Raw genomic sequence first — 24761 nt, forward strand, 5'->3', positions numbered from 1 at the left:
GAATTGAGATGTCTTACCCCAGAATACCCAATAGCCTATGGGCTAGGACAGCTAATGTGGGATGAGCAGAGATTTGAAAACAGGTCACTCATCTTAGAGATGACTGTTTTAACCACTGAAATATTAAATCTGGTAGTATATTTGCCTCTCACAGTTGTTTGTAAGGAAGGATTTGTCTAGCTTAAGCATCTGACTCAAGGAAAGGGTTTTTGTTGGAGGCACGCATCCCCATTAGAAGAATAAGATGCCTTGTCCTACTGAGTATTTTCAGCAACTCTTTGCTTAGATAGCTGGCTTTTGTGATCCCCCACCCTTTTTTTTGATAATTGGCTTTGTCATTCCATTTTATAACAAGACTGGTGGTCTAATTCAGGGAGGGGATTGATTGTGTTAGTTAGCAGGGTTTCTGAAGCTTAAATGCTGCAATCTGCATCTTTGCAGCTTAGTCTTTTTGTGAATGTAGTCATCTGTCATAAAGTAGTAGCTTGTAAAGGGGCTGACAGACCAACTGGGTGCAAAGGAGTTTTAGCAGGGTTGACATACTAAATAGCAGACATGCACATTGGTAAAATATGTTTATTGCTAAAGCAGGAAACTATGCTAATATACTAATTACATCATCTTGAGAGACTGCTAATTATTTCAATGGGATTTCATGAGTCTGCAACCATTTGATTTGTCCTAATTCAGAGCCTCGTCATCCTCATCTGCAATCTCTTACCCAGGCTGAGGATGGGAATTGTCACAAGCATTTCTAATATGCAAACAGAGATCAGCAGTTCCACTTCAAAGCTGTAGCTTCTGAAGTGGGAGTTTTAATTATTCCATTTTGAGTTAGTGACTCTGCAAAAGAGCTTTTCTTCTGCTAGTGAGTTGGGCTTTCTTTTTCTTTTTCTTTTTCTTTTTCTTTTTCTTTTTCTTTTTCTTTTTCTTTTTCTTTTTCTTTTTCTTTTTCTTTTTCTTTTTCTTTTTCTTTTTCTTTTTCTTTTTCCTTTTCCTTTTCCTTTTCCTTTTCCTTTTCCTTTTCCTTTTCCTTTTCCTTTTCCTTTTCCTTTTCCTTTTCCTTTTCCTTTTCCTTTTCCTTTTCCTTTTCCTTTTCCTTTTCCTTTTCCTTTTCCTTTTCCTTTTCCTTTTCCTTTTCCTTTTCCTTTTCCTTTTCCTTTTCCTTTTCCTTTTCCTTTTCCTTTTCTTTTTCCTTTTCTTTTTCCTTTTCTTTTTCCTTTTCTTTTTCTTTTTCCTTTTCTTTTTCTTTTTCTTTTTCTTCTTTCCTTTTCTTTTTCTTTTTCTTCTTTCCTTTTTTTTTTTTTTTTGGTGTTGCTCCCCAGCTTTGCAGTAGGGCATGTCTCATTGTCTCTACCATGAAAGCAGTGAAATGATGGACCAGTCAATGATCAGTTTACTGATCGTTATCCGTAACTCCCTCAGGCAGGGAGTTGTATGTCTTGTTCTTAGCGTCTTTTGCATTCACTATTTTATGTAAGAACATAAGATTTGTTATTACTTATCTCATGAGTCTTTCATGAACTCAGAAAACAAGGGCAGATATCAATGCTTTTGTAGAAATGGGCTATGTCTACTGTGCAAGCTAAGGCCCCTTGGATGAGAGGATGTGCTGGTGGGGTTGGTGGGGAAGAAAAGCTCATGCAACAAGGAATATTGTCATATAATTCTGTATTGTGTGGTGGAAGACAAACAAAAGGGAATAATCTTGTGCATTGAAAATAGGTTGAAATGTCAGGTTGATCTACAGGAAGTGCCTGAGTGTGGGCCAAGATGTGGTTGAATTTTCATCTGGTTATGAATAACTGTGCAGTAGTTTCAGTTCAAATCTAAATATTTTACTGCAGCAAATAAAGAGTGAGATGCCATTATATAACATTTAGTTACTTATGGTAACTTATGGTACTGTGCCACTTTGGATGATATATTTTCACTTTCTAGTGTGATGACATGAAGATGTACTGACTGTCAAGGACAGTGTGAAGTATTTGTCAGGAAGAAACGTAGCCAGAACCAATGGGTGCAATTCAAAGAGCACAAGCTACAGCATCCTACCAAGGGGTCAGTATAACCTAGTGTTCCTGTGAGACTGCTGACTCTTGTGTGAAGGGGATGTAGCCACTTGCTCCATCTGCTCCCTACTCCTTTGCCAGTGACTAGTGTTTGGTGACAATGTAATTTATAAAAGGAAGAATGGAGGCATCCCATGATTAGATCTAGTAATAAGAGAGAAATAAGTTTAGCATGTGATATACAGTGGATGAGTCAGAGAAATGAAGGAAAATCGAGTTTAATTGAGTTATAAGAGGAAGAGCTCAGAATTGAGAATTTGTGATGAATGGTGATGAGCTGTTCAAAAGGAGCACAAAAGGAGGAAAGCAAAGTAATAAGGGATAGACAGGAAGGATGAGTTCAAATAACAGCACTAAATAGAAGATCTAGGCTAGGAATGTAAATTTAGGAAAGAAGTTGGGAAAAGTTGGGGTGACAAAGCAGATTAGGAGAGTTGGCTGGCACAGAGCATATGTCAGCAGCCTGGAAGAATTTGGGGAGACAAATTTGCTATCATTACAGAAACTGAGGAACAAGAAAAACATGTGCACATTGAGTTTGAAATGATCAGAGAGAAAATACTTGCATGCTCAGAGCAATGTATTTAGAAATACTTACATGTATTTAGAAGAAAATGAGTTCTTTCTCATGCTTTTAAATTTTATGGGTAAGTGACGTAGTTTTTAAGTCATGGGCAACATCAGCTTTCTTGGATTGTCAGCCAGCATAACAGGAGTGTTGTTGATGGTCAAAAAAGTACTCAGTTTTTGAAGAAGTATGGCCAAACTCCTATCAGTTCAACTCCTTATGTGAATAAGTTCTTGTTAGGACAAATAAAGTTTCTACTCCATAGCTTTTTACTTGTGAGCTGAGACAGTATTAAGAAAAGTGCATTTAAATTAAAAAGTGCCTTTAAATTAAAAGTGCATTTAAAAGTGCTAAGCCTTCTAATTTATTTTGCTTTTACAAAAAATATGTTGCAGTATATGTGAGGAGTACCACAGTTCAGTGATTCTTCTGTTTCACACTATTTTTATTCCCACTGCCATGTGGACACCTTCTTCAATAAAACCATCTCCTTCTGCCTCAGAACTGCCAGTGAGGGCTCTCATTTTTTTATTCAACATGCTGTTACATTCTGAGGATGTAACTAAGTTAATACTGCCATCACACACTACTCTCATGTACATAAAACATTATTTTAACTATGAACTATTTAAAAACAGTTTAACTGAGAGTTGAAATTTAATTACTTCTAACAACATGTAAAAGTCATTCTGTATAATGGAGGAGTATATATTGGCTGGTAAGCTGGAATATGATTTCATTTTTATTTTTCCATAATTTTAAAACTGGATTGATAATTTACCTTTAGACTTTAAAAAGACATTGCATATAAATTGCAAGACAGAGTTACAAAACATATGTCTTCAGATTTTTTAAAAACTCCACATATCATCTTTCTATTTTACAGTCAGCTAACAGAGTGCATCCGCTACCTGCCTTACAGTTAGGTTTTACTATCACTGGTATTTTGTTTAATTATGGCTTATTACACTGTTCACAAACTTTCAGGTTCCTTTTACTGTAGCGAGTACAAATGTATATCAACAAGTTGATGTAGAGTCACGATGTGCAAATTAATGTAGTGACCTATAATGAAAAAGCTGATCTGTTTTCATAAAACTTCTTAGGACCCAGTTCTATGAGGCTCTGTATAAAAAGGATGCTCCAGAAACAGGATGTTGGACTCCGTCCTGCAGGACAGAGTTGTCACAGTACAACAACAGTCTGACAGTTTTGGAGGGCAACATAATAAAGGAAGATTTTTAGAACAAGGATTTTGAAGACGGATTTAAAATATATATTCCCAAATGTTTGTGAAGTGCTTTCCCACAATAGAAAGACCAGGCGAGAGAAAGTGCAAAGGCACTTGTTTTGAGAATCAAACAGGTAGAGTGGCAGCTACTGACCTCATCAACTACTTCCTGGTGAGAACCAACTTCTTGATACTCTCATAGATAAGAAGGAAGGTGTGGATAGGCTCCAGGGATTTTGGAGCATCAGTGGAGGGACATGTAGGGTACATATCACATACTGTCTTCACAAAAACTGGGGACTATAGAGGAACATATAAGCAGCTTAATTTAGCATAGTAAAAGCAAAGGCTTTTAGTACTGATTTCCTCATACAGCTTTGTTTCTGAGGCTTTGTTAAAATGCATAAATAACAAAGATGGGATTTATAAGCAAAGAGAGGAGGAGAAGAATTTCAGTTGAAAATATTCTCTGTGAGTTGATATACTGCCTGTAGGGAGCCTATAAAAGCTGGGTAACTGAGATGCCTTGGGACATCTATAAAGCAAAAAGGATATATTCCAGAGAGTCTTATGCAACCTAACAGAAAAGAATCACTTGTGAATATACTAGGAAAGGCACATAGTGTTTGCCAAGATGAGAGAAAAGATGCAAGATGTCAGCCAGAACTGATAAATCAAAAAGGATAAGAATGGAAGTAAGACCTGGGATTTAGTGACTAGTAACTCTGCTGAGGGCTGTCCCAGTAGGAAACTGGATAAGAAAACAGTATTAATAATGACTAAAGAATGTCATATGTGGAAGGACTCAAGGGAGACACTTGTCTCTCAGGCATTCACAGTAAAGTGCAAAGTAAAGGGAAATTCTGCTCTAGGGCAAAGACTATGGCTGTCATATGGCTGAGGAGTTTTACCCGCAGTGAGTGTTTAAGCAAGCTAGGTGCTCCCTGCCTATAAGGGAAGTTGCAGAGAGGCATTCTGTGTTTGTGCTCTTTACATGATTTTTTTTTCCTGGCTAGTGCAACTGTCATTGAATTTAGTGTTCGGTGCTGAAGGAAGAGCTGATCCCTATGGGAGTGTTGCCGTCCTGATCCTTCTATATACTAGTACACATACGTTAATTCAGTGAGTCTAGGCTGTAAGTGTCATCAGAGTATGTTTTTTAATTGATGTCAATTCAAATAAAGCATGAGTCTGTACATAGAAATCCTATGCAATTCCCAAAAGTTTAGAGGTTACATTTGGTCTTCATGAATAATGACAACATGACTCACGTTGTTTTGGAGAGTATGGAGAAGAAATGTTGTCAGTGCTGTAGCACTTTTTGGGAACAAGATTTCCGTCAGATGAACAAAAAAAGTTGAAAGGAGTAAAAATTGAAAAGGTCTACTTGACTTCCACTGAGGATATGCCCAAGGAATGTGGAGACAGCCCTTTGGAAAATCAGCTGATTTCAACAATATATGCTCTATGCAGTTCTCCGAAGGATAAGTCTCACTCTGTGTTTAAACAAGGATCAGCTTCACAGCTGCTATAAATCAACTGTGTTTTGTAGGAGCTGATGAAGATAACACCGACTTGTACTTGTTTTAGGATTTAGCCTTTTATTTCCACACTGTGGAAAACATGGGTTTTAGTCATCTCAGTGAACGAAGCAAAGCCGCACAAGAGTAAACAAGTTGTTAATCTGAAATCACCTTAAGGCCTTTTTCTGCTCCCACTGAAATCAGTGTCTAAATTCTCATCAGTTTGAGTGGGACATTAAAGACAAAAAATGCTCTAATATCCATATTAATGTATTTTTTAAATATATGAATTAATCAACAGCTTGGTAGGCTGGTTTAACAGCCTGATGCATTTGCTGAATCAGCCTTGCTAAAAGAGATGCACCATCTGCCTTACAGTTTTTAACATGCTGTTAAAATAAAGCAACGTTTTTATATGAATAGTTTTTTTTGCTGTTACTGACCTTAATCTGTGCTCAGGCAAAATTACCTAGAACAACATGCTGTGTATCTCTACTTCACGAAAATTAACTTGCACATGAGTTATGTTTGAGCAAAACTTTAAAGAATGTAGAGGAGAAACAGTAATAGTAAATTTATGTACTTGCTCCACCACTGTGTCTTGAACCATAATTTTTAAGTGTTTTCATAAATATTTCCTGAACACTGTAGAATTTTTTGCTTTGTCATCAACATACTTCATCTATTGAAAAAACTACAGAGAAACAAGATCAAGACAGACTTCTGTTTGATTAAAATCATTATTCAGTCCAACCCTCACGTCAAATCACAGGGAGCTGGACTTCCAGAAATGCTGAAAGGATTAAGGTGCTAAATTTCCATTAACTTTCTTCACATTGATAGCTTGGGAAAAGCCTCACCTATAATGTTCACATTTATTGCTGTCTTCATGAGCTAGTTTTGCCCCGTTGGTAACAAGTAGTTTCAATACTGGTATTTAAATATGATCCTCTTTCATTGCTTCTTTTTACCCTTTTGTCCTTTGCAAAGCAGTGCCCATAGGGTCTTGGAAGAAAACAAAAAGTGCTCACAGTCTTGACTCTACTATTCTGGGTGATTGCGGAAAGTGCAAAGATCATTTTTGCTGTCAAAGTATGTGCAGAGTAAAGCATGTTACCTGAGGTGAAACTTCTAACAGATGAGAACCCCCCAAATGCTGTCCAGACTGTAAACTTTGCCTTTGCACCCATGCAATTTTGTTTCTTCACCTGATGCTCATTTACTTTAATCCCACTATGATTCCTTTTTTGAACAGGAGAAGGAAAGCAACCAGAATGGGCCTAAATCCATTTTTAGCCTTACTAGAATGGCCCTAATGTGCAGTAAGTTGCAAGGAGTTACTTTGGATATACTCCAATATACAGAGGAGCAGGATATGGCCAGCTATGCTTATTTTCTGTATAAAAGTTAAACATCCCCAGCTGCATTTGAAGTAGGAAAAACAAACTGTGGAAGGTACTAACGTTTTTATTATGACACCTGAGCTGCGACCACCACATTGCAGTACTGCTTTTCAACCCCTGCACCCTACCTTCAGACTGTTACTCTGACAGAATTTGGGGAGATCTGAAATGTCCTGACAGTCATTTTCGGTTGTGCTGGCCCAGGGTAATAGGCGGTATGTGTCATAAGTATGGGTCAGCTCTCATAAATATGCCTCTCTCGGCATTTCACAATTGTCTAGGAAGGTGTTGCTCAACCTTGTTGTCCCAGCCCTGCAGCCATGATGTGTAGAGGTGTCGGCTCTCCTGAATCAGATGTGGGCCCTTAGGCAATCCTGACTGCAGCAGAGCTATGTTTAAACTAGTACAGATCCTGCTGCTGAATGATGATATCCTTTCTGACTGCCCTTGCAGATGTTTCCAAGAGCTGTGTTTTACTTGTGCCTTAACAAATGATCTGATATTCACTAAGGGTTTGAATCCAGCCATTGAAAAATAATAAATGACTGTTTAGGTTAAGCTGAAATTTTGCAGCCTGATTCAGTTACAATGGTGACTCACTTAGAGTTGGTTCTCACATGATTCACAAAGTGTATGGGTGACTCAACCCACAAATCTACTTAGCTCCCATGTTATTTTCCCTCTCAGTGAAAAAAAAAAAGGTTATAATAAGTAATCATAGCAAACTCTGACTTACCCTGAGGTAAAATAAATGTATGTTGAAAGGATGCATATTTGTAATAATAAATCAATATTATTTAGTGAAGTAATGATGAAATAAAAGGACAAAGAGGAGTCATTAAATAAGAAAAAAATGTGCCATGCATTTTTGGTTGGTTTTATTGTGTATCAGAAGTAAATAAAGAAAAAATAGTCATTTTTATCTGATAGAGGAGTTCAGAAATACACAGCTACTATTAGCATTCCATAAAGCTATGCACAGGCAGATGGCTGTAGTATAAATACAGTTTAAATTATTACAAGTTCAGAGTTAGCAGGAGACTGTCAGCATATCCTTTTTCAGATTGTCACAAAAGGATATAAATATCTAGGTAACAACATGCCTCTGAGCTTCTTAGCACTGAGTAATCACCATCCCTTTCATAAATGAAACAGCAAAGAATTTGGGAAATGAAGAAATTCTGCCTTGTCAGCTGACTCCATCATTAAAAAGGTCATTAGCAAACAGAATTGTTTATTTGCCTTACATATAACAGGTGTCAATAGCACCCATAAATTAAACTCTAAAAGTCCATATTTAATAGACATTAACTTATAGGGAACAAATAGCTTGAAAGATTGAGAAGAGAATACTGAATTCTTTGGAAAGAGAGTACTTTTGCAGACAGCATCACTAGACAGGAGACCTCCACGTGGATCAAGTATGGCCAGAAATTTCAGTGAAGTCTAATGAACGGTGATGGCAAACCCCAGAAACCCAAAAGGTCAGAAATAATGTCCCTGAAAAGAGTACCTAGAAACCATGGCTAGATTAAAAACATGCAGCTAAAGGACTTCCGTGCTAGAGAAGAAAGAAGAGGCTAGAAAATAACCAGTATCACATGCTGAATGCTGCAATGCCAAGTCTATCGGAGCATTTTTGTGGTAGGCAGAATGCTGCTCTTCTATCACAAAGTTTGCCAAGCAGCTGCAAGCTGTTTTAGGCCTCTTTATAGAGAGTGAACCAAATGCAGACGTTAATTTGAACTTTCCCTCAACTAAAGGAGAAGGTAAACGCATTGCTCTGTGCTCAAAGCACAGGACTAGGATTTATTTATTCTTGCTTCTGCCATGGTATCTTTGTGCAACCTTAGGCAAAGCTATTCATTCTTCACCCCACAAGCCTTCCTATTTGTAAGATATAGTTGACTGTACATATATCACAATGAAAGTTTGAGGCTAAATTCTTTAATGTTTTAAAATGTTTTGAGATGTGATACTGGGAAGGGCAAATTACTAAACACTGAAATGCTACATGCAGAATTATGCTAATTAGTGGCTTTTTAGATACTGATCCCTTACTATACGTAGGGTACTACCACAAGATGGCCTAATTCTAGCAATGGTACCTTTGACCTAACTGGTTCTGGGCTTGATCTGGAACAGAATAACTGATTTCCCTTTTTATTATACTAATCAAAGAAATAAGAACTCCCTAGACTGCCCCTTAGAATACCTAGAGTTTTCAGGTGTCTCTGGCTTGTGCAAGTTCACCCTGCAAAAAGTGCCATTTTTGGAGGCACAGGCTGACTGTTTATGCACGTAATACAATACCAATGAAAGAATCTACAAAAGGAGAGTTCACTGATACAGATAAATACTGGTAGAAGTCAAAGACCTGCCTTGAACTGGGTCATTTTATAAGCATTGCCCATCAAACATAATAGCCTCTTTCCACAATATATCATTTGATAGCTGAACCACAGCTACATTTTTCTAAACATTTTTTTTTCTATTTCTAAATATGTTTTCCTGTCAGCACTGTTGATAGGTCATGTATGGTATATAGATTATAATCATATATAACATATCTTCTTCCTATCATTGCTGAGCTCCTACAGTAAATACCCCTGTGATTGCTTACTTTTATAGGACCATCAGGAGTAGATGCTTTTGCTTTTTCTGTTGCTGTAAACAAGCTGTTGTGACTGATACTTCTTTTCACCATGTCCTGAACACTCCCAGTTCATAGTTACTTGTCATTTCCAGGATGCTTTGGAGGGTGTGTATGCCTCCACCCCATTTCAAAATCAATGTAACTCTCAATGGATTGACTAATGGCTGCAAGGTGTTGCTTAGCATGCTGGTTTTGGCTGACAATGCTACTAAATGTACAGTTGTTTGCTTAATATGTTTTTCATGGTTCCCATGTGAAGTAATTTTTACTGACAAATTCAGTGTGCCAATGGCTTCAGGTTTGCTAAGGAGCATTCATTCTTGACCTGCTGCTGAGACCAAAAAGAAGTATGACCTCTACTTGTTGCCTGAATATTGATGATTTTGCCCTGTCCCCCTGCCATATCTGATGTTTGTATTGTCCCCATTAATTTTGTTTTGCTTGATCTCATCATCACTACATCCGTCTTGAATCTGTAGAGTAGGAGTGGGTGGTGAAAATTAAAGAAAACTGTGATGCACCCGTACTGGTATTGTGCTGATGCAGTATATACGATGTTGTAATTCTATCCCACCATGAGGAACTAGGACTGATGTCAAGTTTTCTTTCATTTGTTGTCGTATGTGTTTAGGTTAGACCATTCTCAAGCCTGTTCATGGAGCAGCGAATGCAGCACCAGAGAGAAATTGCTTGTGCACAGTAAACATATTTACTTGTTATTATAGTGGGTGGACATGCCTTGTTAATTCACCTATGACATGTTGACCTTCTAGAAGGTCTACCTGGCATTTTGGTAAGGCCCTTGTGACAACATAGTATGGAGTGTGGTCGGGGACAGTGTCTCTACTAATCGTTTTAATGAAAGCAATCATCCTCTCTCTGGAGGTGAACAGAAACTGAATTTAATTTTATAAACATGTGAACTAAGTTAAACTACAGGCAAAAACACTCTTTAGGTACCTGTCTTGTTTGACTGTTTAGGTTTCTATATTATATGGTTATCTGGGCTGATGTCTTGTGTGCTGCATTGCTCTAGTATCTTCAGTCCGCAGCAAAACTTACTGTATTACCATTGGTAACAAATGTCCGATCATTTCTTTCACTCTTTGTGCGAGTATCAGCCACTGCAGAAGCACTTGCTTCTTGTACTATACATGACTGGATCTTGTATATGGTATCTGGCCAGAGCACTCTTATTCTTGATGAGGACAAGTCTTAATGGTTAGTTGTTGTTTGGACTGTACTTGAGAGTGTGATTTTGCTTTGGACATTATTTTTATGTTAGGGAGAGAATGTCCGTAAAAACAATCTAAGGGAATTGTTACGGAAAGGGGTATGTGCCCTACCTCTTGTCCAAATCATTATGTTCTCATGTGTTGGATTTGAGATGTATTTTGATTTAGTGACTTTTCCTGTGCTTGCATACAGCTAGCTGATGGCCAAGATTTTTCTACAGCTGAGCGCAGAACAATTGCACAGTTTGCAGTGATGCTGAGCTGACAGACAAATCACTTGAGCGCTTATGATTGCCCCCGTTGCCCCAGGCATAGGATGTCTGTTTTACTTTGCTCCCTTTGTCAAGTTTCATAATATGAGGACTGTAAGTTGCTGATTGGGTTTATGCAGCAGACTGAGTGTCTGTGATGATCTGCTGTTGGTCTTCACTGCTTCCTGTGAACCTCTGGCTGTGCCTTACAGACCCTGTGCTCCTTTGGTGGCTAGTGTTCCTGGGCACTCCCTTTCTCCCGCTCACTTTTGGATGTTGCGGTAGCTGATCTTTTGTCTCCTGGTGCCTTTGAAAACAGCTTACTATCACCTGGCCTTACATGGTTTCTCTTATTTTACTTCTTGCCACAACTTGCACCTACCTAAAGTAAATGTGCCAAATTGGTTTTACTCTTGAAAGAAATAATAGTTCAATGGATTGCTTTGCTCTGACTAAAAGGAGAGTAAAGCTCTCTTTGCTGTGTAGCATTTTATATATTCCCAAAGTCTATTTTATGCAAAGATTTGCTTTTTCTTTAGCTTCTTAAGTAAAAAAAAAAAATACTCCATTAGATTTCCAGCTTCTTTGTAACCTCAGAAACCCGTTTGATTTGTTGGAGTGGACCCATTTTTTGTAGCAGGCTCCCTTTTGCTGTCTTTCTCAATGAATAACATAGTTGTCTAGTGAGTGGCAGAATTTCGTATGTGTGGTAGGGAAGGAGTGGCTCAGCAGAAATGGTTCTTTCCTCCTTTTTTTTCAGACTTGCATGTTTTGCCATATGTTTGGGATAGGCTAGATTAGAAACAACCTTTGTCTGGTTCAAAAAACACTTAGCATTAAGGATTTGACAGATGCAGCTTCTTCCAGGGTTTGTGCTGTTCCTGATTGTTGTTGCGTAACACAGTCCCCAACCCAGTATCTGTAACAGCAAGTGCTTACAAAAGCCTTGCCAAAGGTACAGTTTCCTAGAGTTTAATGTTGCTTTGAGAAACAAAAGGAAAAAAATAATTTTTGGTTTTTTTGGGGTTCCTCAATTACTTTTCACATTCTTGGAATAACTTCCAATGTAGTGACTTCTGTATTATTTCCAGTCATTTATTCTTCACTCATCCTGGATAAAATTAGTGTAAGCAAATACTTTTAAAGAAACTGTGTCTTTGTCTACCTGTAAAACATATTGCTTGTTGCTCACATAGTGCAAATAAATTGAGGTGGTTTCCTTTCGTATTAACGGTCTGTACTGCATTTGCTGGTGTTTTCTTATCAGTCATGCGGTGTTTTTGAAAACACTCACAAAATGTTATTTTTGTTTTCCAGTCATTCTTATTCTTTGGGACAGAGTCATAATCTTTGGTTTCATTGATGTTCAGTGTTACACCGTTCGTTAACATTTTGACCTTTATCACTCAGAGAAGTAAATTTGACTGCAGACATACAATTTTCCCTATTGTTAGTGTAAAGAATACCACATATACATCAACTAGGTGAAATGACACTGTGAAATTAATCTCTAGATTTTAATAGTTACTTTTGCTGAAATAAGTAATTACCTAGCGGTTATGGTTTCAGAACAGAAGGCCTGAGTTTAAAGAAACTGAGTTTATGCTCCTGAGTATTTTCTTGACACCTTTTGCTTTGTTTTACAGCATGTGTCATAATGAGTAAAAATATTCATTCTTGTTCCTTACAGATGAAACGGGATAAACCGGAAAACATACCAGATTTGCAATACTTAGTAAAAGAAAAATTTACAGCATTGGAGAGCAAGAACAGTGACTCAGATTTGCAAAGGAATGAAAAATATATATATTTTAAGGATCAACTTAAACAAATGAGAAAACAATGTAAGTCTTAATTTAAAAAAAATGATTTTTGAATGCTAAATGGCAACATATATACTAAATTTACTAAAATACAGAACTGCCAATTCTGGCTTGAACAGAAGTGAGTGCTCCTATTTCAAAACTTATTTAAGTTGTTATATGTGTAGAAAAAATCCAGTGCAGTTGTCTTGGTCGTTTTATGTAGGTTCCCACAGTTTTTGCCTTATCTGAATACAAATATCATTAAAATCTTGCTTTACATCTTTTTTGTAAGGTGGGCTTCTTCATTTGAAGTGACTTTTTTTCTTAATTGATAGGCTCTTCTAAAAGGATTAGGTAAGCTGTTTTCATTTGTCACTTAAACAAATTGCTCCTGTTTCACAACTTAGGATGTGTTGCAACTCTGAGAAGACCTTTGCTTTAATCGTAGAACTATATTGTTGGAAAATGCTTACTGTGTATGTTCTCAGGTTTACAGCTTCTATGCACGCACCATGTAACACTGCAACATATTAAAATCTGTTTTCCTTAATCCATATTGATTCACCAGGTGTTAAAATTTTAAATTATTTGTGCTTGAATTACTAGAAAAGTTGGAGAGTTAGCAGTTCCAGTACTTATGCAACACAACAAAATAGTATATTTTTATTGCCTTGCACACAGAGCAGCTATTAAAAAAATAACTCTGATTACTGTTGCTGGGAAAGTTTATGGGCTCTGACACTATTTGCGCTGTTCTTCCCCAATCATGATTATGTTTTGAAATCATATTATTTTGCTTGCTGTCCCTTGACCCCTGTACCTATTCCCTCCTACCCTACATTTTGATTTCAACATGAACTGGTATCTCAGGAACTTCAGGAGTCATAGATTAATGATTTATACCATTGGAAACTGAAATTCTGGATGCTCTGCTGTAACTCTCCTTGAGTTTTATTTTTTTGGAGCCCTATCCAAAACCCGCTGAAACTAGCGGAAAGATTTTTCCCGCTGACTTCACTGGACTTTGTATTGCTTCCCTAGAGAGATTTATGAAGTGTGAGAACATGCTTGACAAGGTGAAATTTTAGATCTGATATCTCAAGACTTGCTAGGACTAGAGCTTCAGGGCTTAACACATTTGTTTCCCATCTTTATGGGTTTTAAGATTTGGGATTTGAGTATTAGCACTGATCTCTGAGTTTAACAGAGCTCTTGGCATGACTGTAAGAATGAACAAAACAAGTTGCAGACCACAAAACAGTGTAATTTTCACTACCTGCATAACCATAAAATTATTACTGCCTCACCATTATGTTGTAATTCCTAATTTCCAGGTGTTGGTAACTGAGAAGATAAAATCTTGATAACTGACTTTGGATTTACTTTCCACCCTGTAATTGCCTGAGGAAGGGGTGTAGGTGTGTGCCCTAGTAATATATTAAGCTCAGGCTATGTGACTGAGTTCTAACCAGCAGAACTGTTGAAAATCCCCTAAATTAATTAAGCTTAATTATAGGGGGGGGGTGTGAGAGGGCAGGACATCATTCTACTACTACTGCCTGAAATCAAGGTTTGTTTTATTGGCCGTTTGAACTTTTGTTTTGGTTGTGCATAGGGGTCAGACTGCGGCCAACAGGATATGCATGATGATGTCTGATCGACTGCTGTTCCCAGTACATGGACTATTGATCAGCTAGATCAGTTGAGGATTAGCAGAATTCATAATGTCTTTGATGCAGTAAATCTATCACATTTGCCCCTATTGCAGCATTTAATGCAATTCAAAAGACGGAATGGAAAATTGTTAGTTGAACTTTAACAAACAATCTTGGATGCAATTTAATGATCTTCTGTTCAAGTAAACAATTTGTTTCAGCCCACTCTCTTTTGAAATGGTAAACTAAAAGCAACCTCAGGTCCACAGATAGACAAGAGATGGAAAATTCAAAGTTAAATTTCCCGAAGCAAGAGCCTTTGTACTGCCTCAAATATGTGTCAGTGCTGTCTTCTCTGGCTAACTAATCCACTGAGCCCCTGTAAGGTCACCTTTGTACTTTAGTTCCCTCTTCAAAATGCTGTTATACTAGGAAGACTTTCTGTGTATTAATGGCCAACTGAAGATCAGTGGAGTCGGTTTATACTCACATAAATATGCTTCTGAATGATACAGTGACCTGCAACCAGTCTCTCTATTCTCCATAGTGAAGTAATCTCCTGTCATTACTCTCAGCCTCTCTCTCCCTTTTATCTGTTTTCCCAACTCATGGCTAGCCTTTAAAAAAGCCCCAAAATTCTAAGCACAATTTCAGTATAAAAAATGTATTCATAAACTTAAAAATTAAAGATGCCCACATTTTTGTAGATCAAGACCTCTGACTTTCACATCTTGGAGACAGGCTAAACCTACGCATGTACTCCGGTCTAGTACAGTATCTTGAAAGTAGCCTCTTCTTATTGTTGGGCTCTACATAGTAGATTAATGTGCTTGAGATGTATAGTTGAGCACTGTCAGTATTTATCTAAAACACTGTGTAAGCCAAGTAGAAGACAGTGTTACTGTAAAGAAGGAGTGAATATGGGGCTCAGAGGGAGGAAGTTCTGAGTTGTAACACCAGCTGAACTGAAGATTAATGACAACTGTAGAAGACATCCACTAGTTTCGACAAACTGATGATTTATCTCATAATCCCCTGTGTGTACGTTTTGTTCTCTTTAGTAAAGGGAATATTAAGGTCATTCAGTTAAGTATTCAGCAGTCATGCTTAAGTCAAGTTGTATGTATATTCTTTAGCTTCTCCTATATGAGATTGTGGCTTCATAATCGAAATTCCAATAATACAGCTCCCATAATACAACATGTTGTAAAGTGGCTCCAAATTTTAGGACACATTTTGAAAATGCTTTTTATGACTTATCTATATTAATAACTATCAGCAGCTACCTGTTTTATATTTTGCTTTCAACTATTAGTGTAGCCAGTTTTTGGCACAACTTAGTGTAAAACTCCTGGCCTGTTTTAAGCAGTGCATAGACATAGTCTTCATGGTCCAATTTTTAGCTCTTTCCTGGGATTTGCTTTTATTGCTAGCTCAAGTAACGCATCAAAACATAAAACTCCAGCCAGGTTTTTCAGATGAACTTTCTTGTTTTTTCCTTTATCCCAGCCATTCCCATTTCAAAGAAGCAGATGGGGTAGATGCTAGAATGATTTCTCTGCTGTGATTAGTTACCATTAATCGTTACATATCTTCTATGCAGGTTTGACATTTGTATTCTAGAATAGTTGAACAAGGAAATATTACATTCTCACATTGTCTTGCTACTTATAAATTAACTAGGTTTTGAAGAAGAAAAATCTTCTTGATGCAACATTTCTTAGGTATGCTGCAGAGCGCGAAGCAGTTAAAGCTAACCGTAATGTAACAATCTCTCTTTTTCCTGAGGTTCTTGATAGTTGCTGCCACAGTGATGAAAAGGGAGCACTGCAGTAGGTAGCTCTTATATTTGGGGAGGAGGAAGGCACTGCATTGCCTTTAGTTCTTCCTCTTCTCTAGGTAGTTCTGCAGAAAGGAGTCCTTCTTAGCTTTAAACTTCTGCAGCTACTAAACTGCAGATCTGAAGTTGAGAAAGTGCATTTCTTCGTGGCAGTAAGGATAATAGTATGTCTCAGAGAAGTTTACTTTCTCGTTGTCTTTCATACAGTTGGCAAGCATTTTCCCTCAATCTCTAAGCCTTTATTATGCAGCTAATTCAGCAGGAGTATGTGCAAAATGATGCAAAATCTCCACCTCTGATGGTATGTGTCAAAACGCTGTCAGATAGGTTTTTGTGTGAACCTGGTGATTTTTACTGAAGCCACATTTTAGAACTATTCTGCATCCTGTTCCTAAATGCCCACTTCTTGTTTTTAGTGGAAAAAAGTTTCATCTGTCTACTCAAAACTGCTTAGATTGTAAGCATTAAAAAGGAAGTTTCATTTATTTATTTTTTTTAAAAAAATTACTATTTCTTATACCCTAGAATGACTACATTATCTTTTTCAAACGACTAAACATTTTTTAGGGATATTCACTAAATATGGTAATATCAGAAAGTTCTAAAAGATTACAAATGTGATTTGTAAGAAAAACTTTTTGTGACCTTATGCTCCCCTTATGCGTGAGGGTCCCAGATCTGCAAAGTGCTTAGTGATCTACTTTTGATTAAGTGAAAGGTTTAAGCAAGTTGCTTAAGTTAAGCGGCATGAGTAAATCCTTTGAAATCAGTGAAACTGCTGGCATGTTGCACTTCCTTATTGGATTGTAACTGCAGTACAGAACTTTGCAGGGCTGAGCCCATAGGGACTAAGTCATGATTATATGTGGGAATTGTAGCTTTGTGTTTTGTATCTCCTATAAACTTAATATCTCACCTTCTGTTCAATGCTGTATTACCCACTCTTTTTATTTCATGCCGGCATATATAACAAAGGGATCTTCTGACATAGGGTATGAGAACTGTACCTTCGTGAAATGAAAAGGTGTCCTTAATCTGTAGGTATCAGTTTCTAAGTTTCTGATACTCTGTGAAAAGAAAAGAACTAATCAGAAGCTATAATCTCTACTCCTGTGACTCTAGCTATCACTGTTGTATTTATTGAAGGTTTCACATTAGTGCACAAAAGATGGCATGTTTCTGAGCTCTTTTATAGTAGCTGATATCATGCACTTTGGAGTCCTTGACAACTGTGTTCCATGCGTATGCCCAACAGAAACAAACTTTAGTCATTTTGTAGAAAGGATTAAGATGTGGGTGAATTACAATATTGCTGCTTATGCCAAGCAACTTAAGGAGTGAATTTGGCAAAGTGAAGAAAGATAGTACTTTGCTGACAGGAAACAAATCATTTTGAGATGCAGTATTGGTTTTGGCAACTTTTTGTCATAGGGAAACAGTCATTATAATGTTGTTTGGAAAGTAGCAACACTGCAGTTGTAATGAACTTTCTTGCCCTTTCCACTGACAAAAACATGCCTCAGAAGTTTTGAAAGGGAAAAGTATGGTTGAACATTTCGCTAAGACAGATTCTTGACCAAATCAATAAACATATATTTTCAAAGGAAATTTTAAATTTAATGTCTGATGTTCAAGTAGACACCATCATGCACTGCTGTGTGATATATGTATTTTAAAACCATGCATTTGCCAGGAGATAATGGTGTAAAAAAGTTGTTTCAGATGCTGTTTTGGATAGAAAAATAATACAGTGGAAGGAATTTTCTTTAAATTTAAAAAGCAGTCTGTCTGGAGATTTGAGGAAAGACTGAAGTCTTTGATTTGCTTTTAACAGGATAAGAAATCAAGCTGCAACATGACACTGTGTAGTATAATGCCTGACAAGTATCATTCAATTAATCCTCACAAGATCGTACTGGGGTAGGCAATTTAGTTCTATTCTTCACCATCTAACAGAGGTGAAACTTGAGTAAATAATTGAAGTGACTTGTGCAAAGTTGCATAACTCATTTGTAGGTCTGCGTTTCTCTTAAGTAGTTCCTAACTACTTAGTCTATTTTTCATCTTTATTCTTAGCTGTGTAGGCAGAGGAACAGCTGAAAAATAAGACCAATATATTTTTCTTATTATTTTTAATATAAAATAATCATTTAAATCATTTAATTGGGTCTGATCATGGGGAAACAACTTCAGCCCAAAAGCTGAAAATTCTTAGTTACTGAAAATGGGATTGGATGTCATATTATTATGACAGTTCAGTGGTATGTGTGGGATATGCACTTTTCATTTAAGTAAAATTCTTTATATACAGCGTTTTGATTATTAAAGAAATGAAAGGTAGTCTAGGACTTAGGAAGGCAGCTTGTAGTTCAGGAGACCTGAGTTCAGTTCCTTCCTTTGCTATAGTCTTCTTGTTACTACCTAGATCAAGTCATTTGGATTCAGACTGGATAAGATTTCACTGGGAGTTAGCTGCCTGAAAGCTTTGTGGGTCTGAGCCCTATGTTTGTGTTTGAATTTGGCTGTATGTATATTGTCATTATGGACTGTGCAAGGAGAGACCAGTGAACGCGAATTGGCTCGTGTCCATGCTGCTCGGGACTGGTGCCCTAAGGAGCCACATTCACTGCACTGTGCAATGCTCCGTTGGCTTGTGTCTCAAGTAGCACTTCTGTGGCCCTAAAACATCATTACTATTTTTTGTAATTTTTCGGTTCAGAGAACCTGAAATAGTAACATAGTTGTGTTTAGCCTGCCAAAGTGTTATTTTTATGTTATGATGCAGAGGGAGCAAATTACAGCCCGTAAGGAGTGACATGAAGATGTGTAGAGGCATTTGTGTGAACGAAGCCAGATTTTTTGTTAGAGTTAGAGAAGTACCTGAGTGGAGAGGGAGGGACATGGCCTGGTATTGTCCTTCCATGACTGTTCTGCCTGGATATTCTCTGGAAGGAGCTGGTGGCTAGAACCAACTCACCTTTTGTTTTGAAAGATTAGACCAGCACCTAGGGGTGAAACAGAGTGAGCAAAATTGATAATGGTTGTAGCTCAAATATAAACCCTCTGTTTCACAGAGTTATTGGGAAGAAAAACAAGCTATATTACGAGATGCTCAAATATTACAGCAATGGGAAATATACAGATACCTAAGATGAATATCCAAACTGCATAATTGCCATCAAAGTTTTACCCTTGCTAATCTGCAAAAAAGGACCAAATCTAGGATGAATGACAGATTCAGAACTCTTGTCTTGCAATTTGGCACAATTTTTCCAGGTCAAAAATTAGCTATGTTTATAGGAGAAAAGTCAGAAGCTTGCATTAACATTAATCCTTTTAGTGGATTAACAGAATGTCAGTTGCCATTTTTTTTTGATGAAATGATTGCCTTTGGAAAATGTGATTTATCAAAACAGGAACTTTCTGCAGAGGTTTATTCCTCTGGGAATTAATGTTCTGAAGTGGAATTTGTGATTAAAATGGAAGAAAAATCAACCTGCCACCTCAAACAGCCCTTCTCCATTGGGAGTTACCCAGAATATAGGAGACCTATATTCTAGTTTCAGCAATTTTTAATTCAGATCTGGACTGAATCTGGGCCTACTAGGTGATTAACCTGTAGGCTGTGGAATCAGTCTCCCTCTCTTTCTGTTCAGTGTGTATTTATTGCGTATAAAAATAGAAACAACTGCAGAAGAAAATGTTGAGAGACATTGGCCTTTTCGCCCTATGATAAAGGCAGTCAAATGAGGGAGGTATCTAAATCAGAAAGAGCATCAGATCTAGGTCTCTCTTGTTATAAATATCTGCCCTTCCAATCAGTGAATACTTAATGGTAGTCTGTCTCTGTGTCTCTCATCTGGTCTGTATATCTAAGTATTTTTGAAAGATTTGCATTTAATTCTGGTGCAAAACTACTTGCAAGCTGTAATTCCTGTTTTCATATCAGCCCAGCTTCCAGGGTTTTAAGATCAAGAAAGCTTGTAGTGTGTTGCATAGAAATAGTTATTATTATCATACATTTAGGGATAATACTTTGGGTAATTTCTTGTTACTGTAAAGGGATAGTTCTCTCTTAACTGAGCACTTTGATGGCTGCTAGCATGGCTTTTACTATTTGTAGCAATACAGGTAGGAATGTAGTAGGTGTGGATGCTGATTCTGTTCCCCTGATGTTGCAGTCAGTCTCCTAATTGATCACTTTGTTGCAGTCAATCATGTAATAAAATTCCATCTTAAAATATATTAACTTTTTACCCCATCTACTTCTATTGGAAGACTAATGAAGAACCTTAGAACCTTGCTCAGGTGGTGAGAAATTTTCAAGCTAAGCAAATTGGTGGCCAAATTCTTGATATTTGGTCTTGTGACAGCACTGCACCCTAGCTTATGTAGATCTTCTCCCTCAGTGGTTTTCAGTTCAGTTCAATCAATTCCCATATTTCTTGACTGTATAGTAATCCATTTGTGCAACTTGGAAAATTATTAAATGGCATGTCTTGTGACTCTATTTGAATGCACTGGAAAAATTTTATAAATTTCAGATGAGTAAGAAGCATAGAAATAGATGCCAAAATTTGCCTGCAGAATTCTGAAGATTTCAACAGATAGATTATACCCTATGGAAAATGTGATTTCTGGTAACAAAATATGCTCTCACTGGGATTTTTCATTCACTTAATTTTTTTTGATGGTTGTGGTTCTTTCATGCTGCCATAATGTGTATTATTTCTGTTGTAATAATTTAAGTAGTGGAAATGTAGGGACTACCTCTGCCAGCTCAGTACTATTTTACTTGCCATTGTGTCTTTAACATGTCATTTAGACAAATTTGCAGAAATGGAGAACAGAGATTTTCTGTTCCAGTACCATGAGTTTACAGCTTAAGTTTCAGTTTTGATCACAGGAAAGCAGGTGAAAAGCAGTCCAAGGAGAAAAGGGCAAAGAAGAAGGCTCTTCTTCACAGAAGAAGGGAGAGCATCATAGTCTTACGGTTACTCAGTTGAGACATTCTCTTTTTGAAGTTAGGATATTGGGGAGGGAGGAGGAAAATAAAGCTCAGTGGAGCTTTAGGCTTAGGGAGCTTTGTTGTATTTACTCATTTTCTCTGCTACTTGAGTATTTCTCTTATTGCTGGAAGGATAGCAGCTTCTTTTACCCTTGCCATATGTTCATTTAGTCATTTGTATGTGAGACTTTGTACCACCTATATGCACAGAGATCAAATGAAATTCTACTGCAGTAAAGCATTAGGATTTGGAATGCCAATACAAAAAGCTTTTGAGGAAGAACAGGGAAGCAGATCCGAGATACTACTGACAATCCATCATGGCAATGGTGACAATCCATATCACACTATATAGTAACTTCAGAGAACTCTAGTTGGGAGAAAGGAAAACTCTTGGTATTTTTATAGTTTCTGAGACTACTTACAATGTAGTTCTTCCATGTGATTTTCAGAAGAGTTGCAGGTGATTCAACAAATGCATGTTGAGCTAGCTCTTTATTTGGTAAGCATCAGCGTAGCCTCTGAAGTCATTGGAATTTCTCTGATTTATACCTGTGGTGTATCATAATGTGCAAACTCGTAATGTGCAGCAAGATTAATAAATATTCTTAATTTCCTATCAGAGGTTCAAATGTGTTGACCACTTATAATTTTTAGTATTAGTGTTTGATTTCCTTCTTGAAAGCCTTAGTCATGAGTAACCTCACAGTAAAGCATGATTTCTTTCCAACTTGAATTTTATGTCATTAAATGTACTGGAGCTCTTCTTTACACTGCCCCAAACTTGTTAAATAAGTTCAGCTGAAATGCAGGGAGAGAACTAAATTGTTTAAGGACTGCAAAACACATACTTCAGGTTTCTTGGCATCAGAGTGGATTCCAGAGCCTAGAGTTAAGTGCCTTGGCTTTCATGACGAGGGTTATGGTACATCTGTGTGAGCAACTTTGCTCATCGAGGAATCTGTTCTGTCAGCATAATGTGCTTTACATCTGTATGTCAATCACTGTATTGCATAAGATGGCTAAAAACATGCCGAGTATAATGTAACACAATAAAGGGGATGGACCGGGCTTTTACCTGTGAAGCTGAGCACACAGGCTCACATTATGTAGATGGAGAGGAGATAGACCATGGCTGTCATCTGTGGATTTGGAAATTGCAGGCATTCACACAGTTACTGATGTTACCTGTGAGCTGAAATGGTAGTTGCTTATACTGTCTCTTAGGAATAACTTAAGATATGTTGCTTTCAGTCAGCTTTAGCACAAAGTCAAGGAAATCAAGCCATCTTCAGTGCCATTTTTGTTTACCCTAAAACAGGCTTGGAGCATTCAGATGTTCAGTTCCATCTGAGAAATGATATAAGTTGTCTTCTTTCAGCTGTTATTTGCTCTCATTTGAAACACTGTATCTGACTTAGAATCATACAATCATAGAATCAGTAAGCTTGGAAGGGACCTCTGGAGATCATCTAGTCCAACCTCCCTGCTCAGCAGGGTCACCTACAGCATGGTAGACAGGGTTGCATCCAGGCGGGCCTTGAAGATCTCCAGAAAAGGAGACTCCACAACCTCTCAGGGCAACCTGTGCCAGTGCTCCGTCACTCTCACAGGGAAGAAATTCCCCCTCACGTTCAGGCAGAACTTCCTGTGCTTCAATTTCTGCCCATTGCCTCTTGTCCTGTCACATGGGACAACTGAAAAGAGGTTGTCCCCTTGACACCCTCCCTTCAGGTACTCATACACATTGATAAGATCCCCCCTCAGTCTTCTCTTCCCCAGGCTGAACAGGCCAAGCTCTCACAGCCGTTCCTCATAGGGCAGATGCTCCAGCCCTCTGATCATCTTCATAGCCCTACGCTGGACTCTCTCCAGTAGCTCCATGTCTCTCTTGTCCTGGGGAGCTCAGAACTGGACACAGGACTCGAGATGAGGCCTCCCCATGGCTGAGTAGAGGGGCAGGATCACCTCCCTCGACCTGCTGGCAACACTCTTCCTAATGCACCCCATTGGCCTTCTTGGCCACAAGGGCACATTGCTGGCTCATGGTCAACTTGTCATCCACCAGCACTCCCAGGTCCTTCTCTGCAGAGCTGCTCTCCACAAGGTCAGCCCCCGGCTTGTACTGGTGCCGAGGGTTATTTTTCCCTAGGTGCAGCACTCTGCACTTGCCCTTGTTGAACCTCAGGAGGTTCCTCTCCACCCAGCTCTCCAGTCTGTCCAGGTCTCTCTGAATGGCAGCACAGCCCTCAGGTGTGTCAGCCATTCCTCCCAGCTTGGTACCATCAGCAAACTTGCTGAGGAGGCACTCTGTCCCCTCATCCAGGTCATTGATGAAGAAGTTGAACAGGATGGGACCCAGTACTGAGCCCTGGGGGATGCCACTAGCCACAGGCCTCCAACTAGACTCTGTACCACTGATGACGACCCTCTGAGCTCTGCCTTTCAGCCAGTTCTCAATCCACCTCACTGTCCACTCGTCTAACCCACACTTCCTGAGCTTCTCTAGGAGGATGTTATGGGAGACAGTGTCAAAAGCCTTGCTGAAGTCAAGATACACAATGTCCACTGCTCTCCCCTCATCTACCCAGCCAGTCATTCCATCACAGAAGGCTATCAGATTGGTTAAGCAGGATTTCCCTGTGGTGAATCCATGCTGGCTACTCCTGATCACCTTCTTTTCCTCCATATGCCTGGAGGTGACATCCAGGATGAGCTGTTCCATCACCTTTCCAGGGATGGCGGTGAGGCTGACTAGCCTGTAGTTGCCTGGGTCCTCCTTCTTGCCCTTCTTGAAGACTGGAGTGACATTGGCTTTCTTCCAGTCCTCAGGCAACTCTCCAGTTCTCCAGGACCTTTCAAAGATGATGGAGAACGGCCTGGCAACAACTTCTGCCAGCTCCCTCAGTACCCATGGATGTATGCCATCCGGGCCCATGGATTTGTGGATGTCTAGCCTGCCCAGAAGGTCCCTAATCCCTTCCTCCTCAACCAAAGAAAAGTCTTCCTTTCTCCAGACTTTCTCCCTCATGTCCAGGCTCCGGGATTCCTGGGGGCTGCCCTTAGCAGTGAAGACTGAAGCACAGAAGGCATTCAGTAATTCTGCCTTCTCTGTATCCCTTGTCACCAGGCCCCACCCCATTCAGTAGCAGGCCCACATTTTCCCTAGTCCTCCTCTTGCTGCTGATGTATCTGAAGAAGCCCTTCCTGTTGTCCTTAACATCCCTTGCCAGACTCAATTCCAGCAGGGCCTTAGCCTTCCTCGCAGCATCTCTACACACTCTGAGTGCATTCCTGTAATCCTCCCAAGTAGCCTGTCCCCTCTTCCACATTCTGTGTACTTTCTTCTTCTGTCTGAATTTGGCCAAGAGGTCCTTGCTCACCCATGAAGGTCTCCTGCCCCCTTTGCTGCACTTCTTACTCATAGGGATGCACCACTCTTGAGCTTGGAGGAAGTGATGTTTGAATAGTAGCCAGCTCTCCTGGACCCCCCTTCCTTCTAGGGCCTTAGCCT

General features: G+C 38.7%; 1 protein-coding gene across 2 annotated transcripts in view; it reads left to right on the forward strand.

The window, feature by feature from the left end:
- Positions 1-24761, forward strand: part of NSMCE2 (NSE2 (MMS21) homolog, SMC5-SMC6 complex SUMO ligase) — a 133242-nt gene that overhangs the window by 45059 nt on the left and 63422 nt on the right. For both annotated transcript variants that reach the window (XM_062570619.1, XM_062570620.1), the window contains exon 4: positions 12630-12783. In XM_062570619.1, coding sequence (XP_062426603.1) covers positions 12630-12783 — 154 coding nt within the window. The remainder of the gene's footprint in view (positions 1-12629; positions 12784-24761) is intronic.

The sequence above is a fragment of the Rhea pennata genome, chromosome 2, assembly GCF_028389875.1.
Source record: "Rhea pennata isolate bPtePen1 chromosome 2, bPtePen1.pri, whole genome shotgun sequence".
Taxonomy (NCBI): Eukaryota; Metazoa; Chordata; class Aves; order Rheiformes; family Rheidae; genus Rhea; species Rhea pennata.